This window comes from Durotheca rogersii (assembly GCF_024521655.1).
Source record: "Durotheca rogersii strain YMJ 92031201 chromosome Unknown GGS23scaffold_4, whole genome shotgun sequence".
Classification (NCBI taxonomy): domain Eukaryota; kingdom Fungi; phylum Ascomycota; class Sordariomycetes; order Xylariales; family Xylariaceae; genus Durotheca; species Durotheca rogersii.
The window spans coordinates 819144-839811 of NW_026251235.1; the positions used below are offsets into that span (position 1 = coordinate 819144).

Consider the following 20668-nt stretch of genomic DNA (forward strand, 5'->3'; position numbering starts at 1 on the left):
CCACCACCACCATCACTACTACCACCACCACCACCAACACCGCTGCCGCCGCTGCCATTGACGCGATCGTTGGCATTGCCGCCGCTGCTCCCTTTCGCTTAACCGCTTCTGCTGTAGCATCAGCCATTCCTACTGCCAGCATTCGTCGGCCCATCCCCTCTTCCTTCCCCTCCTACCCCACCATCGTTATCGCCCACGCCCTCCCCTGTACCGCCGCCACCACCATTCACAGATTCACACCCCGGGTGTCGACTCGGCTGGGAACGCTCTCTGTTGCCCGTACGCCGTTCCTACGGCTGCCCACTCTCTCTCCGCGAAGAGCGCAAAGCACTTGCGCGACCCCTGTCGCCATGGACAGCCCCGAGTGGACGGGCGTGCGAGTGCGCAAGACCTTCTTCGAGTTCTTCGAGGAGCGGGGGCACACCATAGGTACGGAAGACGACGCAGCACGCTGCGAGTGTAAAAATAACTTGACGCGAGCTTCAGATGGATCCCTCCTGTCACATAGAGCCCAATCTTTCAGGATCCTTGCTGATTTTCCCCGTCGTCTCCAGTCCCCTCGTCGTCTGTCGTTCCTTACAACGACCCCACCTTACTCTTCACCAATGCGGGCATGAACCAATTCAAGCCTATATTCCTGGGGACCATTGCTGGCAGCGACGATCTGTCCAAGCTGAAGCGTGCCGTCGACACTCAAAAGGTGGGATCCGTTGGCGGCCCCGATAGGGCGGATGGTATCGGTTCTGGGTTGCTGACTCACTCGATAGTGTATACGCGCCGGTGGCAAGCACAATGTATGGCACCTCAATTCTCGGCATCGTGGCGTATTCGGCTCCAGCTAACTGTCAACAGGATCTCGACGATGTCGGCAAAGATAGCTACCATCACGTACGCGCAACCTATCTGCCTACAGGCCCCCTCCGTGACGCTAACAATGGCCGTAGACCTTCTTCGAGATGCTGGGCAACTGGTCCTTTGGCGACTATTTCAAGAAGGAGGCGATCGAGTGGTCTTGGGAGCTTCTCACCAAAGTTTACGGCTTAGATCCTTCGAGACTGTACGTTACCTACTTCGAAGGCAACCCCGACCTCAACCTCGAACCCGACTTCGAGGCGAAGGAGCTCTGGAAGTCTGTCGGCGTGCCCGAGAGCCACATCCTCCCTGGTGACATGAAGGACAACTTCTGGGAGATGGGCGACCAAGGCCCTTGCGGACCTTGTAGCGAGATCCACTACGACAAGGTTGGCGGTCGAAATGCCGCCCATCTGGTCAATCAGGATGACCCCCTGGTCGTCGAGGTTTGGAATAACGTCTTTATGCAGTTCGATCGTCAGAAAGACAAGTCGCTTAAGCCATTGCCAGCAAAGCACATCGACACAGGAATGGGCTTCGAGCGGTTGGTATCCGCACTCCAGGACAAGAAATCTAACTACGCTACCGACATCTTCACCCCCCTATTCGATCAGATCCAACGCGTCACGGGCGCGCGGCCGTACACAGACACGTACGGAAAAGACGATTCGGACGGTATTGACACCGCCTATCGCGTCGTTGCTGACCACATACGGCTGCTTGCCTTTGCGATTTCGGATGGCGCCGTGCCTAATAACGAAGGTCGGGGATACGTCGTTCGCCGTGTGCTACGGAGAGGATCTCGATACGCCAGGAAGTATTTCGGCGCCGAGATCGGCTCGTTCTTCTCCAGGATCCTACCCGCCTTAGTCGAACAGATGGGCGAGCAGTTCCCCGAGCTCGTGAAGCAGCAGCAAGATATCAAGGAGATCCTAGACGAGGAGGAGGATGCATTTGCTAGGACGTTGGATCGTGGCGAGAGGCAGTTCGAGAAGTACGCGGTCCAGGCAGCCAGCAGCGGAACCAATAAGCTCTCGGGGGCAGATGTCTGGAGGCTGTACGACACATTTGGTTTCCCGGAGGATTTGACTAAGCTCATGGCCGAAGAGCGGGGCCTCGAGACCGACGAGAACGAGATTGCCATCGCCAGAGAGAAGGCCCGAGAAGCTAGCAAAGCCGTCAAGGAGGCGGTCCAAACCTTTGCAAAGTTGAACGTCCACCAGATTGCCGAATTGAAAGACAAGATACAGCTACCCCTTCCCAACGACGAACCCAAATTCTCGATAAAGTTCTCGGAGGATGACATGACCGGAAAGGTGCAACTCATCTACACAGGCACCGAGTTCGTCAAGTCCACCAAGGATATTGCGCCGAATACGCCCTTCGGAATCCTGTTGGACAGAACCAATTTCTACGCCGAGCAGGGTGGACAAGTTGCCGACACGGGAAAGATAGTAATCGACGATGTTGCAGAATTTGAGGTTCGCGACGTCCAACAGTTTGGCGGATATATCGTCCACAACGGCTTCCTGAAGTATGGAGAGCTCAAGGCCGGCGACGTGGTTACCTGCGAGTACGACGAGCTACGAAGACAGCCCATCCGAAACAACCACACGGGAACGCATATTCTCAACCACTCGCTACGCGAAGTGTTGGGCGACGAGGTTAACCAGAAGGGCTCGCTCGTCGACCAAGATAAGCTCCGGTTTGACTTCTCGCACAAGACGGCGGTCACTCTGCCCGAACTGAAGAAGATCGAGCATCTGTCAAACGAATACGTCCGACAAAATTGCAAGGTCTACGCCAAGGATGTCGAGCTTGACCTGGCCAGGCGCATCAACGGTGTTCGCGCCGTCTTCGGCGAGACGTATCCGAACCCAGTGCGCGTGGTGTCCGTCGGCATCGATGTCGACATGCTGCTTGAGACTCCTGAAAATCCTGAATGGCGGAAAGTCAGCGTCGAGTTTTGCGGCGGTACCCACGTCGAGAAGACTGGCATCATCAAGGATCTAGTCATCGTCGAAGAGAGCGGTATCGCTAAAGGCATCCGCCGCATAGTTGCCTACACGGGAGAGGCTGCTCACCGCGTGCAGCGCGAGGCCGAAGAATTCGGCAAGCGCATCGCCGCCATCGAGTCCCTGCCGTTCGGCCCCGAGAAGGAAGCCGAAGTCAAGCAGGCTACGGTCGATCTGAACAACCTCGTCGTCTCCACTCTCACGAAAGAGGATTTGAAGGTGCGGTTCTCCAAGGTCGTCAAGGCCGTCGTGGAGGAGCAGAAGAAGCGCCAGAAGGCCGAGAGCAAGACCGCTCTAGATGCGGTCACCGGCCACTTCACGAAGGAGGAGAACAAGGACTCCAAGTACTTTGTTGGACACCTCCCCATCTCAGCCAACGCCAAGGCCATCTCCGATGTTATGAACCATTTTAAGAGCAAAGACAAGACTCGGACAGTGTACGTCTTCGGCGGCAGCGAGGCCGAGGGCGTCGTGGTCCACGGCGTCTACGTGGGCACAGTAAGTTGACAATCGGGCGAGCGGTTTTCTCACAGAAAAGCAACACCACTAACGAAGTCTCGACAGGAACATTCGTCGCAGGGCGTCACGGCCGAGCTGTGGGCCGCGGCAGTCACCGAGGTGGTGGGCGGCAAGTCGGGCGGCAAGGAGCCCACGCGACAGGGCCAGGGCACGAACGCGGACAAGATCACGGAAGCAGTCGCGGTCGCGGAGAAGTGGCTCGCGGAAAAGCTCAAGATCTCGGAGTGACCTATCTCGTCATCGCGCACCTCGTCGAGATGTCGATAGATCACACTCTCATTGTAACATTGTAACCATAGCTACTCGTCTACGGACATGGCCTTGTTCTCTCCCCCTCGCCGCATCCTCTCCCCCTCCCCACCTGCGGAGAGAGACGATCGGGGGGCTCTCTACGGAGGGAAGACGGCGAGTCGATGCGGATCTGAGCCGGACGGTTTCTATATAGCAGCAGCAGCAGCAGCACTCTACTGGGCTTCTATTCGGTAGGGCCGGCTCCGGTTATGTAGGCTAGGCATTATGTATTAGTTTCACGGTCGCTGCGGAATCGCTCGTCTCATCGCGCGCGTTCTCGCTCTCGTGGACGACAAAAAAGACATCTGCGTGTCATTTCCCCCCAAACCATGTATACGCGCGTCCGCGATGTGGCTATGCTGTGCTATGCTGTGCTACAAGTATAGTAGAATACGCCAACTAGTCCGCCCGTGTTTCGAGAAACCGGTCAGGTGGGTGGGTTAGATGAATTATGTACGTGGACAGGCGTATATATATAGACTGAGTGCGTGCGTGTGTGTGTGTGTGTGTGTGTGGCTAGTGGTATCACCAGACTCCGTCCTCCCATACGTGCCTCTCGTCTACCTGCCTAAAACCCGTCTTGGATATACCTACTACTTCCCTCGCGATCTCACTTCCGTCCCCGCCTACCCACCTCACCGGTCGCTACCGCCTCCTTCGAATATATATATATACACATATATAATATATAGCCGGCGTCCGCGAACCCACCACCCATCTCCACACTCAGCCCCCCCTTCCTTGCCCTCCCTCTTTCCGCCCAGCCCGCCCGCGCCGCGGCGTCGTCACACGGTGACGAGGACGTTGGCGTTGCGGTACCAGGAGAGGAGGGGGTTCTCGCCGGAGCGGGTGCGGGTGTCGTCGACGTAGGCCCAGGAGCGGACGAAGGCCTCGTGGGAGAAGCGGCGGGTGAGCTTGCCGGTGAGGGCGCGGTAGAGGGCCTCGACGACGCGGAAGTCGGTGGGGAAGAGGATGTCGAAGTAGCCCTGGTGGACGAGCGGGGTCGAGACGGGCACGGTCCGGCGCGCGTACCGCGTCTGCACCACCGGCCCGCCCAGCCCGCGCACCGCCCCCGGCAGCGCCGCGAAGTCCGCCGCCACCAGCCGGTGCGCCGGGAACCGCCGCTCCAGCACGTCGAAGAACTGCATCAGCCGCGTCGGCACGTACTCGGGCCCGCTGAGGTTCGGCGCGAAGGGCAGCGCCGCGCGCAGCCGCCGCAGCAGCCGCCACGACAGCGTCGAGAGCGCGGCCAGGCGCGCCGCGAGGGGCGACGGCGGCGGCGGCGACGATAGCGACGACGAGAGGGAGGAGGACGACGACGATGACGACGACGAGCAGGCGAAGCGCGACGGCGACGAGGGCCCGTAGGGCAGCGGGTAGGCGCCGCCGGTGGCGGCGTGGCGCACGCGCAGGTAGCGCGCGGCGACGGGGTCGAGCGCGGGCTCGTAGAACTCGTGGAAGTCGCCGGCGGCGTCGATGAGCACGACGCCCTGCAGCGGCTCCTCGGTGACGAGGTCGTAGCGCAGCACGTCGTGGGCGAAGTTGTCGAAGACCTCCATGGCGAGGAAGAAGCAGGGCGACGGCACGGGCGCGTCCCAGTCGAAGATGGACTTGTTGATGATCTCGACCTTGTCGGCGTGGCCGCGGGCGCGGGCGGCCGCGGCGGCGTCCGAGGGAGAGCCGGCCGCGGCGGAGGAGGAGGAGGAGGAGGAGGAGGAGGCCCCGGACTGGCGCAGCTGCTGGGTCTGGAGCGCGGCGAGCGAGGACGAGATCTCGATGATCTTGTACTTGGTGCGGTCGTACACGGCCGGCTCGACGTCGCGGATGTAGTCGAGCACGTTGAGCATGAGCGTGCCGCGGCCGGCGCCCATCTCGTAGATGATGAGGTCGTGGTAGGGGTAGGTGGACATGACGTAGTTGGACAGGAGGTAGCGGGCGACGGCCTCGCCGTAGTAGGGGCGGAAGAGCTCGGTGGGCGTGTGCCAGAGCTGGCGCGTCAGGTCGGGGGCGCCGGCGCGCGCGTCCAGCGCGTCCTCGAACTCGGTGTACCGCCGCGCCAGCTCGGCGTGGAAGGCGGGCTCGTCCGCCAGCGCGTTGAAGTCGAACGGCTCGCCGGGGCTGAAGATGACGGCCTGCTTCGAGAAGTAGCCGTAGTGCGGGTTGTAGAGGCTGTCTGCGGGGGGAGGCGGGCGAGTTAGTTTTGGCACGCGTCCCCCGTCAACAACACCACACCCGTATCTGCCCCTCTTCTGTCCACCAACCTTCGATGAAGTCACGCATGAGCATCTTGACCCGGCGCGGGCGGTCCCGATGCGACCGCAGGTCGTTGGCGGTGACGGTAGGGTAGGTCTTGTACTCGCCGGACATGTCGAGGGTGATGACGGAGGTGCGCTGCTGCCATCCGCTCTCGGTGGCGGCGGTGCCCCGCTTGGCTCCCCTGAGGGTATCCCGGGTGGCCATGGTCCGCCTCGGGGGGTGCTGGTGGTGCTGGTGGTGGTGTTGCCTCTGCGTCGCCCGCCGGCGGCTGTGCTGCAGACACGACGACAGCGTAGCCAGGTTCCTTCGCGACTGGCAGGCCGGGTGTCGAAACAGGCGGCGCAGGACGCTGGACACGACTAGCGAGTCCATCTTCGTCGTCGCGCCCGGGGTCGTGTGGTGTCGGCTTGCTGCGTATTCGATCGTTCTTCTCTTCTTCGTACGCTCAAGTAGGGGGGCACTGGAGTCTGGACGAGTGGATGGATAGGTACCGACGCGGACGTGCGAGAGTGCGCCCTTTGTTCGGAGGGGTTGGAAATATGAAGAGCGGGTGACGATTTGGAGGGGAAGGCCTGCCTTTTTTCTCTACTGCTGCCTTTTCAGGGACCGGTCGGTCGGGAGTCGGTCGTTGCCGTACGGAGGTAATCGATAACGATAAGCCACATTGGGTACATTCCCCATGTCAATCAGTACCTAAGGTACCTACCCCAGGTACCTGTCAGTTTCGGCATTTTGATTTTGATGGCATCACCAGAACTGAGAACCAGTTAGGGTTACGGCGCCACCCGTCGATTGGGGCGGTTTCGTGGGTTATACGCACATGTCGCGTTACCTACTGTTCCCTCCTCGATCAAGCTAGGTACATACCCAGCCCGGCCATCACCTCAGGAACGGCATTGGAAGCGCCGGTATAGCAACGGGATGATCGCCGGGCGACCATGAAACGTATCTGCTGGAGATCCGGGTAAATCGAGACCGCAAACGGGACATACCTACCGGAGCTAAGAGAGAAACGGAGGAGTGTTAACACACAGCGGGAGGAAAGAAGAAAGCAAAAACACTCCACCGGAGGAAAGAAAAGGGGAACGACAGAAGAAGACGAAAAATGTCGCTGAGCGACCATCCCAGGGCCTACGGCACCGTCGCCGTCGCCGTCGCTTTCCTGGCCGGTGTCCTCGTCACCCTCGGGCTCAAGGACCTGTACCCGGACCTGGAGCGGCGCTTCCAGCAGCGGGCGGCGGCGGGCGGGCGGCGGAAGGCGAACGGCAGCGCGCTGCGCCCCAAGCCGAGCCTGTTCTGGGGCGGCGGGCCCGTGTCTCTCGAGGACCACGACGGCGACGCCGCCGCCGCCAGTGGGGGCGCGGGCGAAGACGGCATCCGAGACGGCATCGAGGGCTGCATCGGGCGCACGCCGCTGGTCCGGATCCGCAGCCTGTCGGCGGCGACGGGGCGCACCATCCTGGCCAAGGCGGAGCTGCTCAACGGCGCGGGTAACAGCCCCAAGGACCGCGTGGCGCTAGCCACGATCGACGCCGCCGAGGCCGCCGGCCAGCTGGTCCCCGGGCGCGGCGACACCATCTACGAGGGCACGGTCGGCAGCACGGGCATCTCACTCGCCGCGCTCGCCCGCGCCCGCGGCTACCGCGCCCACATCTGCATGCCCGACGACCAGGCGCGCGAGAAGTCGGACCTGCTGCACCACCTCGGCGCCGCCGTCGAGCGCGTCCCCGTCGCCCCCTTCGCCGACCCGGCCCACTACGTCAACCTGGCGCGCCGCCGCGCCGCCGAGCACGCCGCGCGCCACGCCGACGGTAGCGTCGGCTTCTTCGCCGACCAGTTCGAGTCGCCCGCCAACCACGCGGCGCACCGGCGCGCCACCGGCCCCGAGATCCTGCGCCAGGCCGGCGGCCGCGTCGACGCCTTCATCGCCGGCGCCGGCACCGGCGGCACCCTCTCCGGCGTCGCGCGCTACCTCAAGGAGGACGCCCGCCTGACCGCCGTCCGCGTCGTCCTCGCCGACCCCCACGGCAGCGGCCTCTACCACCGCGTCCGCCACGGCGTCATGTACGCGCCGACCGAGCGCGAGGGCACCCGCCGCCGCCGCCAGGTCGACTCCATCGTCGAGGGCGTCGGCGTCAACCGCGTCACCGCCAACTTCGAGGCCGGCCGCGACCTCGTCGACGACGCCGTCCGCGTCTCCGACGCCCAGGCCTGCCGCATGGCCCGGTGGCTCGTCGAGCACGACGGCATCTTCGCCGGCAGCAGCACCGCCGTCAACTGCGTCGCCGCCGTCGTCACCGCCCTGTCCCTCCCCGAGGGCAGCGTCGTCGTCACCATCCTATGCGACTCCGGCACCCGCCACCTTAGTAAGTTCTGGAAGCACATCGCCGAGATGGGCCTTGAGGAGGAAGGAAACGGGTCCAAGCCCGAGGACCTGCTGGCCCTGCTAGAGATCGAAAGGCCGACGCGGTGAACTTCCCTCCGCCATCGCAGTATATGTGTGCAGAGTCTTCGCGAGATACAATCTAAAGAGAACAACCCCGAATCTAGACATCAGTCACGAGGAATAGAGGGAGAGGACAGAAAAGAAAAGAAAAGGAGAGACTTGGGAGTAATCAATTGGGATTTACTAGCAGGCTAACCACCGGAATACGCTAAAAACCCACGAGGGTGTGCCATTCTTCATCTATGATACAGACCGCCACACACGCTGCCATTTGGAGTCGTAGTTATAAAAGGGGATTCGGCGCGGGAGAGGGCCACATCGTCTACGAACAAGCCCTCAAAAGGACACGGCTTTCTTCATTCTCGAATTCCCTCGCCTGACACTGTCCGTAACTCCTCGCAAACTCGTTGCAAATTAAAAAAAAAAAAAAAAAAAAAGACAAGAAAAAGAGAGAGAAAAGAGGGGAGCGGGGGTAGAATAAAACAGTGGATTAGGAGAAACAAGATCCCAGCCGTCGCCCTAAACTCGAATACGCCTACCATGAGTCCACCTGCCGTCTATGTTGCAGCGTGTGACACGTAATCAACCTCGTGAGAAATCCCATACTCGCAATTCATTACTCCCCTTGAATCCCTTCCCCTCACAGGCCGAATGAGGCGGGGCGCGCTAGCAGAAGCGAACACGTAACCTTAAGAGAACTGCGCGGGATTAATTTGCCAGCCCAAGTCCGGGGGCCAGATTCCAGACTCACCTTCCAACGTTTTCCGCAGTTCATACACTCGCAGAAGGTCGTCATCGGTTCGTCGGCGCTTCGGGTTTGGGCCTGAGTATAGCTGACCATCTTCTTCTTACAGCCGCTACACTCGAGGCTGTCGCTGATGCTCTTCTCGGCCATGGGCACCTGCGCCTTCTTCATGTTCTCGAGCTCGAGCTGGGCGTTGGCCTGGCGCTGCTGCTGGGACATGAGCTCGGCCGAGGACATGGTGACGAAGCTGTCGGCTGTGATCTTGCCGGCCATGACCTTCCTGCCGAGCTCGGCGTTGGTCTTGACCTTGAGGTTCTGGAACAGCGAGCGGATCTTGTCCTTGTACTCCTTCGTCTCCCCCTTGTAGGCCTTGAAGGCGGCCTGCTCAACCTCGACGGCGCGCATCACGACATTATCCGCAGACTCGTGCGAGCGGTAGGCGAGGCCGTTGTAGATGAGGCCGATGCAATTGTTGCGGACCTGGGAGCCGGTGCGGTCGACGTCTACCTTGTCGGCCTTGAAGGTGCGCTTCTCTATGTCGCCCTCGTAGACCTTGGTATTGCCGACCAGAGGCTTCGGGGCGGGCGAAACGGCCTTGGCTGCAGGAGAGGGCGTGCTGTGGGACTTGCCCGGTTGTAGACCCTTGGCCCGCTTCTCAGCCTCGATGCCCTTCCGCCATTTCGCAACCACTTCGGTGGCGATTCGTGCGATGTCCTTATTGGCATTCCCGCGTAGTTTGCCGACAACAATGCCCGCCTTGGTAGTCTAGATCCGCTTGGCGGTTAGCAGGGAGGCGATGCAGCGCTGGCTAGATAGAGCAGGTGGGTGAGGAGGGAATGGCATGAGTTAAGCAGATAAGGAATGTAGCTGGTGGATAGGACCTGGCTCTGCGGAGCCCAGCACGGCGTATGCGTGTCTCGGAGGAGGACAGGATGGGACATGGACCACATACGCGCAGCATCTCCTCGGTCGGCGATGCCTTCTTGAGCGACTCGATGAGGGCGATAATGTTGGCTGCCGGCTCATTGGTCTGGGAGGCCTTGTGCAGGGCCTTGACCCGGGTGTCGAGCTCTCGCTGGTCCATGGCGGGCGGTTTTCGGCGACGGCGATGGCAAGGATGGAGGGGAGGCAGCGATGGCGAGTCGGGAGAGGGTGCGGTAGACGTTTCGTGGAGGGCGGGGAAAAGGCCACGGAGAACGGGACTGCTGGGACGTGGAAGCTGTCGTGCTTGGCTTCTAGCAGCCGGTGAATGCGTACAGGACGACGCGCAAGGCGTGGTTTATAGAGCGGTGTGTCGTTGACTCAAGGATCCCGTCCCTCCAAAGCACTGCGGTTTTTTTTTGTGATGGACCTGGCCAGGTCGGGCAGAGTAAGAGTCGGGGAAAAGAGAAAGTGGACAAGAGGTGAATGAAGCTCTTCACAAGCCGTTCGCGGTCCTCTCCTTGGGCAGCCGCAAGCCGCTATGCCGGATTCCTACGCACTGACCCCACTCCCGGGCCTTCCGCCGGTATTTAGCCGAAGAGTACCGATATCTTATTCTAGGTACCTAAGGAGGTACCTTGGGTAGAGGTACGTACATACCATATTCATTTAGTGCCGAAGTTATCATTCGAGCAACCTGTACCTAGGTAGGTAGGTACAGATAAGCTAACATAGCGAAGACTACCAAGTAGCGCTGTTAGGAATCGAACCTATCCTTCGTTAAGTAACCTACTGATCTGGTACGGATCAGTTGACTCGTATCATAGGTACCTCTACTACCACATAAGTACCTGTAACCCACCTTAGGTACAGGTGCCTCATACCAGCGCCACAGCTCAAACTACCCCTACCAAAGCCTCAGAGAACCACTCAGCCACACCACTACCACTCCGTACGTCCATCTAATTAAGATCCGCTATTCATGCCCCAACTAAATAAACCAAAAAAAAACATCATCTCATATCCTTGAACATCATACCAGATGGGCTGTAGGCATATCAAGGGGCGACGAATGCAATATCCCTTACTCCGCAGTACATTTCTCTTATCTTCTTCTTGTCAGCCACGCAGGCGGCGCTACTCCTTGTGGTGCCGGATCAACGCCGAGAGCGAGTAAAGTAGTTAGGTAGTTGCATTGTGCAGAGGCAACCAGACACGGCTCGTTGCAATGCAAGCAACACCTCTCTCTCTCTCTCTCTCTCTCTGCCGCCAACAAACACGCAACAGCTCACACCTACAAAGCATCTTTTTATCTCTCTCCTCTGACCAAAAAGTACAAGGGGCAAACGGCCTCACGTCGCCGCAGCACTCGCGGAATAAGACCGCCCGCCTGTCTAGTCATCCCTGATTAATACCCCCGCAGCAAACACGCCAAAATGTCCTGCCCAATCTGCCCCTGACGCAGCCTCCAGCTTCTCTTTTACTCGGGAGTACAGCGAGCGTTGCACAGGTCTAGTACTAGAGAGGTACCTAACCTATAGAGCACCCTACCCGATAACCCTCTCCAGCACCCAAGGCAAGAAATAAGCAGCCGAACTACGTAACGCAGGCAGGCTATGCCGGGGGGGGGGGGGACTCTATAGGTATAGATCCAGACATCGACAAGCTGAGGAGGCGCGAGGCGATCAGGCAGAGTTCCCAAGCAGCAGAGGAGAGAGAGGCGAGCACGCATTACAACTCAGCAACAGCGCAAAGGTCTGACTGGAGACCAGTCATAGATAGGTCGTGCGAGGCACCTCCGAAAAAAGAACTGCTAGCAAATAACCCCAAGTGTGATAACTCTATCAACTCTGCCAGAAGGAAGCAGGTTGCGTAACCGAAGAACCAACACAGCAGAACAAACAATTAAAGGAAACGCCTGTATGTAATAGTTGCTCTCTTAATCCTTCCCAGAGAAGCAGAAACAGAAGAACGAGAATGCTCAATATGCTTTTGTTGTTATTATTTCTTCTTTCCACAGTCCATCACTTTCGAAAACCCAGGCCCGCAACTCGACTTTGCTCTCTTACTCCGCGTCGATTGAAGAGGGGTGAGTAAGTACCTACTATATCTACTCACTCCACCATGAATCCGTAACCAATCCGGAGCGCAATCCCGAGGCTCCTCAGGACACGAGTACCGGTGGGATCGCCAGACTTTCCCATCCTATTCAGAGACAACAACCACCGCCCAAGAATCTGCTCCATTGAAAAGCCGGCGCCTTCCCTAATAACCCTCCTCCTCTATTCTATTCTGCGGACTTCTCGCTTAGTCTCACTAGATCTTCTGCCGCGGCCATGAAGTGAAAAAGAACGGCGTCGCCAGACACCTGACGAGTCCGCTATCTCAAACCATGGCTGCGATGCAGTCTCCCAAATTAATATCCTTCTTCTCTTTTGCTATGACCGCCTCTCCCTTCTAGGACCTAGGTATAAAGGACGATACTAATAATAACCGCTCTCCCCGAAGTTTCATACCGGTTAGACATGCCCCCGCGAAAAGTCGAGCCCGCTGAAAACTCCAGACGCGGAATGAGAGGTGGGACCAGCCGAAGGTGACAGGAGATCGACCGCATCTGAAAGTTCAGTCGTAATTGAAGGGGGCTGGGCGGCGGCTATGGGAGCGGCGACAGGACTATCGATAGCTGGGAAGATAGGCTCGACCCGCTCGTTGCCCAGGTCGGTAGGCAGATCGAATATCAGGTTGTCGAGCCAAGACGTATAATTCGAATCCTGGCCGGGTTCCATATCCGAGAAAAAGTTGAAGTTGTTCGAACCGGTATAGTTGCTCAGGTCGGTGGGGTCGCTCATGCTATCCAACCCGGCGAAGTTGCTCGAGTAGATATACCCGTTCAAACTATCAGCGTTGCCCAGGTCGTTGAGCTCGAGGAGGGTTACATTGGAACCTCTCCAGCCATGGCCAAAGTCATTGCCCCATACTGGCTCCTGCGGGGGCATAAGAGCCGGTCTAACACCATCTGGCCGATTATCATTCGGGGCTGAAACGCCTAGTAGAACAATCTCGGGTGAGTTCGGTATCGACGCACCAGCCATGGAAGAGACCACAAATGTGGAAGCATCACCTCTACCTCCATTCAACCCTTCTTTCTGGGCAGCACCGAGGTCACGTCGCTTCACAACCCCCCCGCTTTTCGCAGCTCTTACTTCCCCGGGCACGGCACCCCTTACATTTTTCAAGGAGAGTTCTTTAGCCTTTGACAGCCCAGGGGCTGGCGTTATCGGAGTGCACTGGGTTGCTTGGTCTGGGGCGCTCCTTAAACCTAATAGGTCAGATTGTTGTTCGCTTCTTGACAGGTTTAACGATGGGTTGAAATCCGAATGGGTTATTCCGGCCGTCGTTGTGTCTCTGCGCTGTCTCAAGTCGCTGTATGCCATATGCCCTGGAAGGATCTCCTTATGATTTGTATTAGCTTGCAGTGTTGCTAGTTGCGAACTCGGACAGCGACGGGAATAAGTATAAAGGGGCATACCTCGGGGGTGTTTGGCCTATGGGATTGTAACCGACGTGTTTCCCCAGTCGTTCGCGCGTCCTTAATTCTGGGATGATGATATGTATGACGATCATGTCCGCAACCAACCCTTATATCACTAAGCGGGTCGTTGCTAAGCAGCGTATGGCTGGATGGTAGCTGCTGGATGTGCGATTGGAATCCTAGACCAACTGGCGAGGCAAGACAGAGGCCCGGAATAGGTGCCGTGGTCGTAGGACCGACAGTAGAAGATGGCTTTGGGCCCCGAGACGGACTAGTGAGACCGGGAATGCCGCCGGCCTCTTTCGACTTGGGTTCAGGGCCAGCCGAATTTCGACCTCGTTGTGGCTCTTGATGGCCAGCTTGGGGCTCTACCTCCGCGGAGTTCCTGGTCTCCTGGATTGGCACCACTCCAACTCCACTACATGCGTTGCAGATAACGTGTTTTTTGTTATCACCCTGTTTAACTGCCCGTTTCGCCGCAGGAGTCAGTCCAACCGCATCGGGTTCGTGGACTGCCCTGGTCTTCGCAGGATATACTATCCTCCCCTTCCGATTTCTACAATACGAGAATTAGGTGGTTAGCTTTCCTATCAACCTCCGCCCTATGTAGTATGTGCTTTACTATCACGTACCCGTACTTGGTATCGATGCCGTATTTGTTGTAGACGTATCTTATCGACGAGAGAGTGAATTTTTTACTATAGTTAGGGAATCGTGTGTTCACCTCGTCAGCCACTTTCGAAAACAGGGCCTCCCGGGTCCCTCGTGGGAGTTGGTGCTCGGGGATAACCCGTTCGAGGATGTAGTTGATGACCTCGTCTGAATACATTTCTAAGCTATTTATACTATACTGCACGCAATATTTAGGACCTAGTGTTAGTCATACCCAGGGTATCGGAGGGCGTACTTCTATTTAGATATATAAGAAGAGTCGGCGATAGAAGGCCTTCTTAATTCGAGAAGAGCGTAGTGAAGAATGGATAGTTTGTCTTGATAATACGTACGCGTGGAGACGTGTTAAGGATACTGTCTTATTAGTGCAGTTGTCGTAGGTGAGATAGTCATAACTGGAGTAGTTGGTTATGTTAGTCGTAGTCGCAGTTTGAGTGGCTGTAAGCGCCCGTAGTTTTCGATTCTCTCTAGTCCTGAACTGTCTACCCAAGAAAAGAGACAAAGGGGAGATAAGAAGGACGAGGGGAAGAGAGGAGTTCTCTCGACTTTTATCCCTCGACGGCCCCCTCATCGACCCGGCACAATGGTCGCGTATGTGTGGTGAACAAGTCAGGATGGAGCTGGCGAGAGAAAGGCTCGTTTCTCAAGTGCGAGGATGATGGGATGGAGGACACCAGTGTAGCCACACCAGAGTGGCGTCCTAGGCGGCGGGTGATGCTACAAGCAAGTGGCATTACCAGAGGCTAGACCGAAAGGGCGTTGTCATTCGATAGAAGGGCCCATATCGGCGTTGTCATGTTGCCACGATGGGTCATCGGCGCGAAGAGGATGAGTTCAGGGTTGCACTTCCGTGCACCCGAGCCGGATTTATATAAGGTTGTGTGGGTGTAGGTGTAGGTGGTGGGCGTGTTAGATGTGTGGGCGAGGGCGGCAAGTTAAGACTCATTAGCAAGTAATAGGATGTATCCCTTGGGCACGTAATTAGATCTGCGGTAGCCGCGAAAGGGGAGTTTCAATCGACCGTACATACGTGAAAACTGCCCGGAATTCCCAATGTACCTACCTCTGGTAGCGTATTATTACGCATACTATCGGCCACCACCCCTATGTATTTTACGTGATCTTAACGGTAGACGGAACTCCCACAAGGCCGCGCTTGATTCTATTCACTTGCGTAGGGGGGCAGGTGCTGTGTCATGTATGGGCATGTATATATAGATATACATGCCTATCTTAATGAGGTATTACTTTGTAGGCAGGTATAATAACCTAGGGTATGATGCCTACGTATCCAAGCACTTAAGCAGTGCCATGACGGGCCTACGGTAGAAGTTCAGCGTATTATACCGACCTCGAGCTTGCATACCTACTCTACCTCCTGCCTGCGACATAGTGACATGGTGCCACGGCTTGGTCGGGGGAGGCCGGGGCCGAGGTAGACGTAGCTGGGCCCTGTCGCCAACAGGTAACAACCGGAGCGAGGAGCACAGGCGTCTGTATTGCTCAGTGCCATGGCTGCCGAAGCCGGACCCGGGACATGCTAGGAAGAGCAAACACGCACTACGCCTGACTTGGCGCCGACATGGGATCGACTCCACGACACCGGATGGCGCGGCGTGGCAGCTCCGAAGCCCTCCTCATCTCTTGCCGAATTGCTAGCGCCATTTCGAGAAGGCCGTTTCGAACGTCCGGATGGCAGAGACGTGCTCCGGCATCGTAGCCATGAGCCGCTAAAAAGCATCATCCTACGTCTACCTGCGCGAGTCTAGACCCATCACCCACGCGGCAATTGAAGTTCCCCTTCAGGCATGACACTGTCCCGGCTTCAGAGGGCAAACCGAAGACGCCGTCGTGCCTATCCAGCGAAGGCTTGCAAATCAGTCCAGTCAGTTAGGCAGCTATTTGTTCGGCGTGAATCGGTATGCCTGTGAGAGGCCGAAAGCAACTTGACCGGCTCACTTTCCCCTAGTGATTCACGACGAGACGTAGGCGAGGATCTGTTGCCGGCATTTGCGATTCTGAAGGAAGTTTGTAGTTAGCTCTCCGGCATAGAGGGGGCACTTTGGATCACCGTCATATTCTTGCCTCGGGGGAAACTGGTTTGCGCGGGCCGAAAAACAGAAAATTAGTAGGTATGGGGATTTAACCGCATATTATAGGTACCCCCCTAAGGCTCGCAAAGTCGAGGATCGCCAACCCGCCGTCTCTGAGGTGCCTAACAGTGATGACGTTGGTACGGCGAGATTTGCGAATAGAAACAGGGGTCAGGTATAAGACCTCTCTACCCGGGCTTGGTGTGGCGAATACACCTACGTTGTTTGCCTCTACTTATTTATCGAGTCCATGGGCGTTTCCACTCTAGTATCAAGCCGGTGAAACCGAGAAATCTATACAAATTCGTCTAAGGCGGCGTGACTACAGCGACTTGCTTCCGAGGATGGCCCACCAGCATTCTACTTCCGAATTCCCCCCATCCTCGTCCCAGTCATCTTCACCAACCAGGACGTGTTCTTCCAGAACGGCCAAGCCCAGATCCCCTCGAGCTACGGTAGAGAGGAATCTCTCCACCAATTTCTTAGTGGTAAGGTCTCTCCGAGGGGCCATGATGACCACCCTAGCATCCTTATCGGCCATCAAGTGTGCATGTATAGCAGAAGAGAGCAGTTCAGGGTGCTCATCGTCGTAGAGAGGGTCTGCGACGAGGATTATCTAGATAGAGTTAATATTAGGAGCATCTGAGAAACGAGAAATTCCCAGTCGAAACCGACCTTGAACTGGTTCTTCCCGTCGAACTGCTCGGCGTTACCGTCATCAGAGCCCCACGTCAGAGCACCCGAGTCGACCGTCCCGCCCAGAGTCTCGATCGTCGACCGATTAACATCAATGTTATGCGCCAAGTTAGGCATTATGCTTGGGAGGTCGCTTAGGACTACGTTGGTCTCCCAGATAGCGGCCGCGGCCATGCCCAAGAGCCCGGTACCAGAACCAAGCTCGAGAACATCGAGTGACGGATTCGAGCGCCCCGGGTCGAGTAGGTGAGAGAGGGAATTCCTCGCGATCTGGTCGAGGGACTGCGCGAGCAGATAGGAGGATCCCCAGGTTTTGAGGCCGAGGCAGTCGCCGATGATGGAGGGTTCGCGGATGATCAGTTCGAAAGGGGAGGCGGCCTGGCTCTCGAACGGCCAGCTTCGCGTGATCTCGCCCATGCACGCCCTGCCGCAGCGCTCCGAAAAGCGCCGGCTCGCCTCGTCCCACAGCGCCTCCTTTTCGTCGTCATCCTGAATCCAGCCGAGGTTGCTCTTGATTATGCTGGATAGGTACGCGCTGACTTCGCGGCGAAACTGGGTAGTATTCTGATACGTCTCCAATATGATCTTCCGAGAGGTGCTCGAGTTCCAGATCGGAGGATCGGTCTGGCCTGACGTGAGTTTTCTCCACTCTGTCTACGCTGGGGAATTCTCTTCTTCTCCGCGAGCTTGCTTACCCTCAGCAGCTGGAGCGATGCAAGGAGCTCCTCGAACGAGGGCTTCTGCCAGACTTGAGGGAAGTCCGCTACCGAGATGGACATTCGTACGGGAGTCTTACAAGAGCTAAAAAAGAAGAGAATAATGTAGGAAAAAAAAAACAGAACTAGAGAAAAGGGGAAGAAAAGACAGAAGGGGTTCTGTCTTGTTACCGGAAAGCAGACATCGTGACGGCGGTACTGAGGTCCTGGGTTTGGCGTCACTTACGTGTACTATCGTAGAACTGGGTAGGCTTAGCTTAGCCGATGGGAGTGGGAAAGTAAGCAAAATTCTTATGATGAGTGGGAACGCAGCCATTCTTATAGGAGTGTGGCCAGGCGGGTCTACGATAATAGACTGGCAGATGCAGATTCGCTTTTCGGCGAAGGGAACCTCCTCGAGAACGAGAGGAAGCCTTGAGGTACTGCAGTACTTGCATTTCAACTCTCCCGGCCGCATCGTGGAAAGTACCATAGATACCTGCCTAGGTACCTCGATTAGCACCTACACGATTGGTCAATCCTATCGATAAGCCCGGCCCCTCTATATATTTTTGACTCAGCGAATTTCTCCCGACCTTTTTCCTCCTTCTCTCCTCAAGCATCGTCCTCGTCAATGCTGTGTTTCTGAGCTACACACAGAGAAGCCGCTCGCGCGGCTTCTCGCCAATCACCTGTTACTCTCCTCCGGGATGGTTCGAGCCTGGCGTACTCGCTCATGAGAAATTCGGATGATTCTTCACCACTACCTCAGTCGCCCGCCCTGCGTGGGATTGACGGGTCTGCCCGTGAGGGTCTCGCGTGATGATTTTTTCACGTCTGCGATATTGGCATCAGAAACGCAGGGCCCTTCACTCCGTGCATATCTGAAAGGAGAAGACGGGGGAGTTGGGTTCCTATGGGAGCCGTCGCGAAGATTGTGTGAGAACACTTGAGTGCAATACACAGCGTGCTGGCCCTCGCTCGAGGGTCAGTACAATTCGATTCCGATTACTCTGACGAGGACGGTGCTTCACCCCTTTTTTCTCAGGTAAGTTCTGTGGTAAAGCTAGCCGAATCTGGATACCTTCTAAATTGAGGATGCTGCTAATGATACATCATGCTCCCCCCCCCGATCCGCCGCGGAGCAACAGGTACCCAATAGCGATTATGTTGAGGTACGAACCAGCGTAAGGACTTCCGCCGAGCACCCTACCTAGCCTAGGTAGCCTGAGTCGAGCCATCTCTACCCTTCTTGTCTTCTTCTTCTACCACTACGATATCTAGTCTGCCCTTCGCCGCCGGGGTCGCTGGCTCCTTTGGGGTCGGAGCTCCCCTCTCACCCCTGGAGGCGATCTTTCTAGTCTCCCGCCTATCGAACTGGTGTAGCACTTTGGCATCTGGACTTCTCGGATCGACTAGCTTCTCGAGATTGGATGCCTCCTTCATCAAATCTACGTACGCGGTACGGTTGGTTGCTGACCTATCAGCGAGGTCGAGAACGCGGGCTCCCGTGTTGCGGATCTTATCCAGGGTGAGACGTAGATTCTGAGGGTCCTGGTCAGAGCTATCAACGAGTGGCTGTGACCGAATCAATACTTTCCCTGTCTTTTTGACTTGGTGCAAGTATGTTTCTACCTTCACCTGCTGAAACCCGAATTGGTCGTCGTCTGGGGACTCGCCGCTCTTGTGACGGCTGTTGTATCGGATTTTCTCCCGCCATATCTGTTGGAGGATATCGTCGCTGACATAGTACCGAATTCCCATCACCTCCTTTTCGAAGTGTTCGTGAAACGTGGCCCAAAATCTCTTGCTCTCGTCGATCTGATCGGCTAAGTCCCTGGCCGCAAGCGCGAGCTTCAACTCGGTACTGGTCCTGGCGTCGATCCTTGTAGCCGCGTTGGCTGGGCTGGCACGGCTTCGAGAGCGCCTTAGGGGAGTACTGGGTATGGAGGGAGAGGGAGACCTTGGGCGGCGTTCTTCGCGACGGCCACGATGTAGATGTCGGCTGCGTTCTTCATCGTCCTCGTGGCGGGCCGTGTATGGGTGCGGGTAGTACGGCGGACTCTCATAGTCATACGATGGCAGGAGGGCCGGGTGTGGACGGAGGAGGGCACCGGTTGGGTGGAATGTCGGGCGCCGATAGCCCCCGGCCCCTGGCCTCTCGGCGATGTAGTCCCGGATGCTTCTACTCATCGTGGATGCGTAAGAATAGCGGAGTGGTCGAAAATCCATGCCTCGTGCCCGCGGGCGGCCCCGTAAGAGTTATGAGGACGATGCCACGGGCGGTTATATAGTCTAGATGGGTTTGCTAAGCGTGGTGTTGTCACATCAGTACGCCGGGCATGTTTCTAGAGGATTGGCACGCTACATTCAAACTACACATTGAAGCGTTTGGAGGCTACGGTAAGCAGTGGTAATTGCCGATCACTAACGACGGAAACAGCATGTTTCTACTCACAATTGTCGTCGATCAAACCGTATGGCCTGGCGTGTTGTGCACGGCTTCACTATTTGCGGCCCCGTCTCAGCAATCGCCTCGCGAGCATAGGCGCAAGCCATCTTCTTATACGTGTGATTGTTTACACTAGCTATCGCTTCGCCCATAGAAATCAGAACTCCCCCTTGCGACCAGCATCTCTCAGCTTGGCGTAGGGCCAGTTGCTTCCACAGGGCTAGCAGCATAGGTGCGGCGCGGCGCAGTACCTCCCTCCCGGCCGGCGGGGAGGGGAAGCGAAGACGAAAAACCGCACCGTGGCGATGCGAAGGCAGATCGGCGCTCTAGAAGGCCCGGGTCTTCGGGCTCGCCCGCCAACCTCTACACGATCAGCAGGCGAGATCGGCCGCCGCTTGTTCCCCCCTTTCCTCCTTCCCCTCCCAGGCCGCGCCCGCGCTACGTGCGGACGAAGTCCCGCGACGGCGAACCTGCGAGAAAACA

At 57.3% G+C, this 20668-nt stretch overlaps 7 protein-coding genes across 7 annotated transcripts; 2 read left to right on the forward strand and 5 right to left on the reverse strand.

Moving 5' to 3' along the window:
* Nucleotides 1–350: 350 nt before the first annotated feature.
* Nucleotides 351–3614, forward strand: GGS23DRAFT_594053 (tRNA synthetases class II (A)-domain-containing protein; the record flags this gene model as incomplete). The annotated part of the gene is made up of 6 exons (XM_051518107.1): nucleotides 351–429; nucleotides 555–700; nucleotides 768–794; nucleotides 853–888; nucleotides 945–3365; nucleotides 3432–3614. 6 exons carry the CDS (start codon nucleotides 351–353, stop codon nucleotides 3612–3614), a joined length of 2892 nt encoding a protein of 963 aa, XP_051374598.1.
* A 337-nt stretch (nucleotides 3615–3951) lies between these two features.
* GGS23DRAFT_617011 (DUF185-domain-containing protein) lies at nucleotides 3952–6305 on the reverse strand (the record flags this gene model as incomplete). The annotated part of the gene is made up of 2 exons (XM_051520826.1): nucleotides 3952–5850; nucleotides 5939–6305. The coding sequence occupies 2 exons, from the start codon at nucleotides 6303–6305 to the stop codon at nucleotides 4463–4465; spliced, it is 1755 nt and encodes a 584-aa protein (XP_051374599.1). The 3' UTR covers nucleotides 3952–4462.
* A 345-nt stretch (nucleotides 6306–6650) lies between these two features.
* Nucleotides 6651–8816, forward strand: GGS23DRAFT_554478 (PALP-domain-containing protein). The gene has a single exon (XM_051515544.1). The coding sequence runs from the start codon at nucleotides 7039–7041 to the stop codon at nucleotides 8404–8406; it is 1368 nt and encodes a 455-aa protein (XP_051374600.1). The 5' UTR covers nucleotides 6651–7038; the 3' UTR covers nucleotides 8407–8816.
* Nucleotides 8817–8859: 43 nt separating this feature from the next.
* GGS23DRAFT_554489 (transcription elongation factor) lies at nucleotides 8860–10622 on the reverse strand. The gene is made up of 3 exons (XM_051515545.1): nucleotides 10077–10622; nucleotides 9131–9889; nucleotides 8860–9077 (listed from the first exon to the last, which is right to left on the reverse strand). The coding sequence occupies exons 1-3, from the start codon at nucleotides 10206–10208 to the stop codon at nucleotides 9069–9071; spliced, it is 900 nt and encodes a 299-aa protein (XP_051374601.1). The 5' UTR covers nucleotides 10209–10622; the 3' UTR covers nucleotides 8860–9068.
* A 426-nt stretch (nucleotides 10623–11048) lies between these two features.
* Nucleotides 11049–12023, reverse strand: GGS23DRAFT_554491 (uncharacterized protein). Its single transcript, XM_051515546.1, has one exon. It carries the CDS (start codon nucleotides 11775–11777, stop codon nucleotides 11526–11528), a length of 252 nt encoding a protein of 83 aa, XP_051374602.1. The 5' UTR covers nucleotides 11778–12023; the 3' UTR covers nucleotides 11049–11525.
* Nucleotides 12024–16377: 4354 nt separating this feature from the next.
* On the reverse strand, nucleotides 16378–18073 carry GGS23DRAFT_554496 (S-adenosylmethionine-dependent methyltransferase-like protein). Its single transcript, XM_051515547.1, has 3 exons — nucleotides 17734–18073; nucleotides 17018–17662; nucleotides 16378–16958 (listed from the first exon to the last, which is right to left on the reverse strand). The coding sequence occupies exons 1-3, from the start codon at nucleotides 17815–17817 to the stop codon at nucleotides 16665–16667; spliced, it is 1023 nt and encodes a 340-aa protein (XP_051374603.1). The 5' UTR covers nucleotides 17818–18073; the 3' UTR covers nucleotides 16378–16664.
* An 878-nt stretch (nucleotides 18074–18951) lies between these two features.
* Nucleotides 18952–19926, reverse strand: GGS23DRAFT_594059 (uncharacterized protein; the record flags this gene model as incomplete). Its single annotated transcript, XM_051518108.1, has 1 exon — nucleotides 18952–19926. One exon carries the CDS (start codon nucleotides 19924–19926, stop codon nucleotides 18952–18954), a length of 975 nt encoding a protein of 324 aa, XP_051374604.1.
* Between the last annotated feature and the right edge of the window lie 742 nt (nucleotides 19927–20668).

What these genes read in the sequence shown, in the direction of transcription:
- GGS23DRAFT_554478 (XM_051515544.1), top strand. Translation starts at nt 7,039, where the DNA reads ATGTCGCTGAGCGACCATCCCAGGGCCTACGGCACCGTCGCCGTCGCC.
- GGS23DRAFT_554489 (XM_051515545.1), bottom strand. Translation starts at nt 10,208, where the DNA reads ATGGACCAGCGAGAGCTCGACACCCGGGTCAAGGCCCTGCACAAGGCC. An exon ending in CGACCGAGGAGATGCTGCGC is followed by an intron (nt 9,890 to 10,076) that starts GTATGTGGTCCA and finishes AAGCGGATCTAG; the next exon opens with ACTACCAAGGCGGGCATTGT.
- GGS23DRAFT_554491 (XM_051515546.1), bottom strand. Translation starts at nt 11,777, where the DNA reads ATGCGTGCTCGCCTCTCTCTCCTCTGCTGCTTGGGAACTCTGCCTGAT.
- GGS23DRAFT_554496 (XM_051515547.1), bottom strand. Translation starts at nt 17,817, where the DNA reads ATGTCCATCTCGGTAGCGGACTTCCCTCAAGTCTGGCAGAAGCCCTCG. An exon ending in CATCGCTCCAGCTGCTGAGG is followed by an intron (nt 17,663 to 17,733) that starts GTAAGCAAGCTC and finishes ACGTCAGGCCAG; the next exon opens with ACCGATCCTCCGATCTGGAA. An exon ending in ACGGGAAGAACCAGTTCAAG is followed by an intron (nt 16,959 to 17,017) that starts GTCGGTTTCGAC and finishes AACTCTATCTAG; the next exon opens with ATAATCCTCGTCGCAGACCC.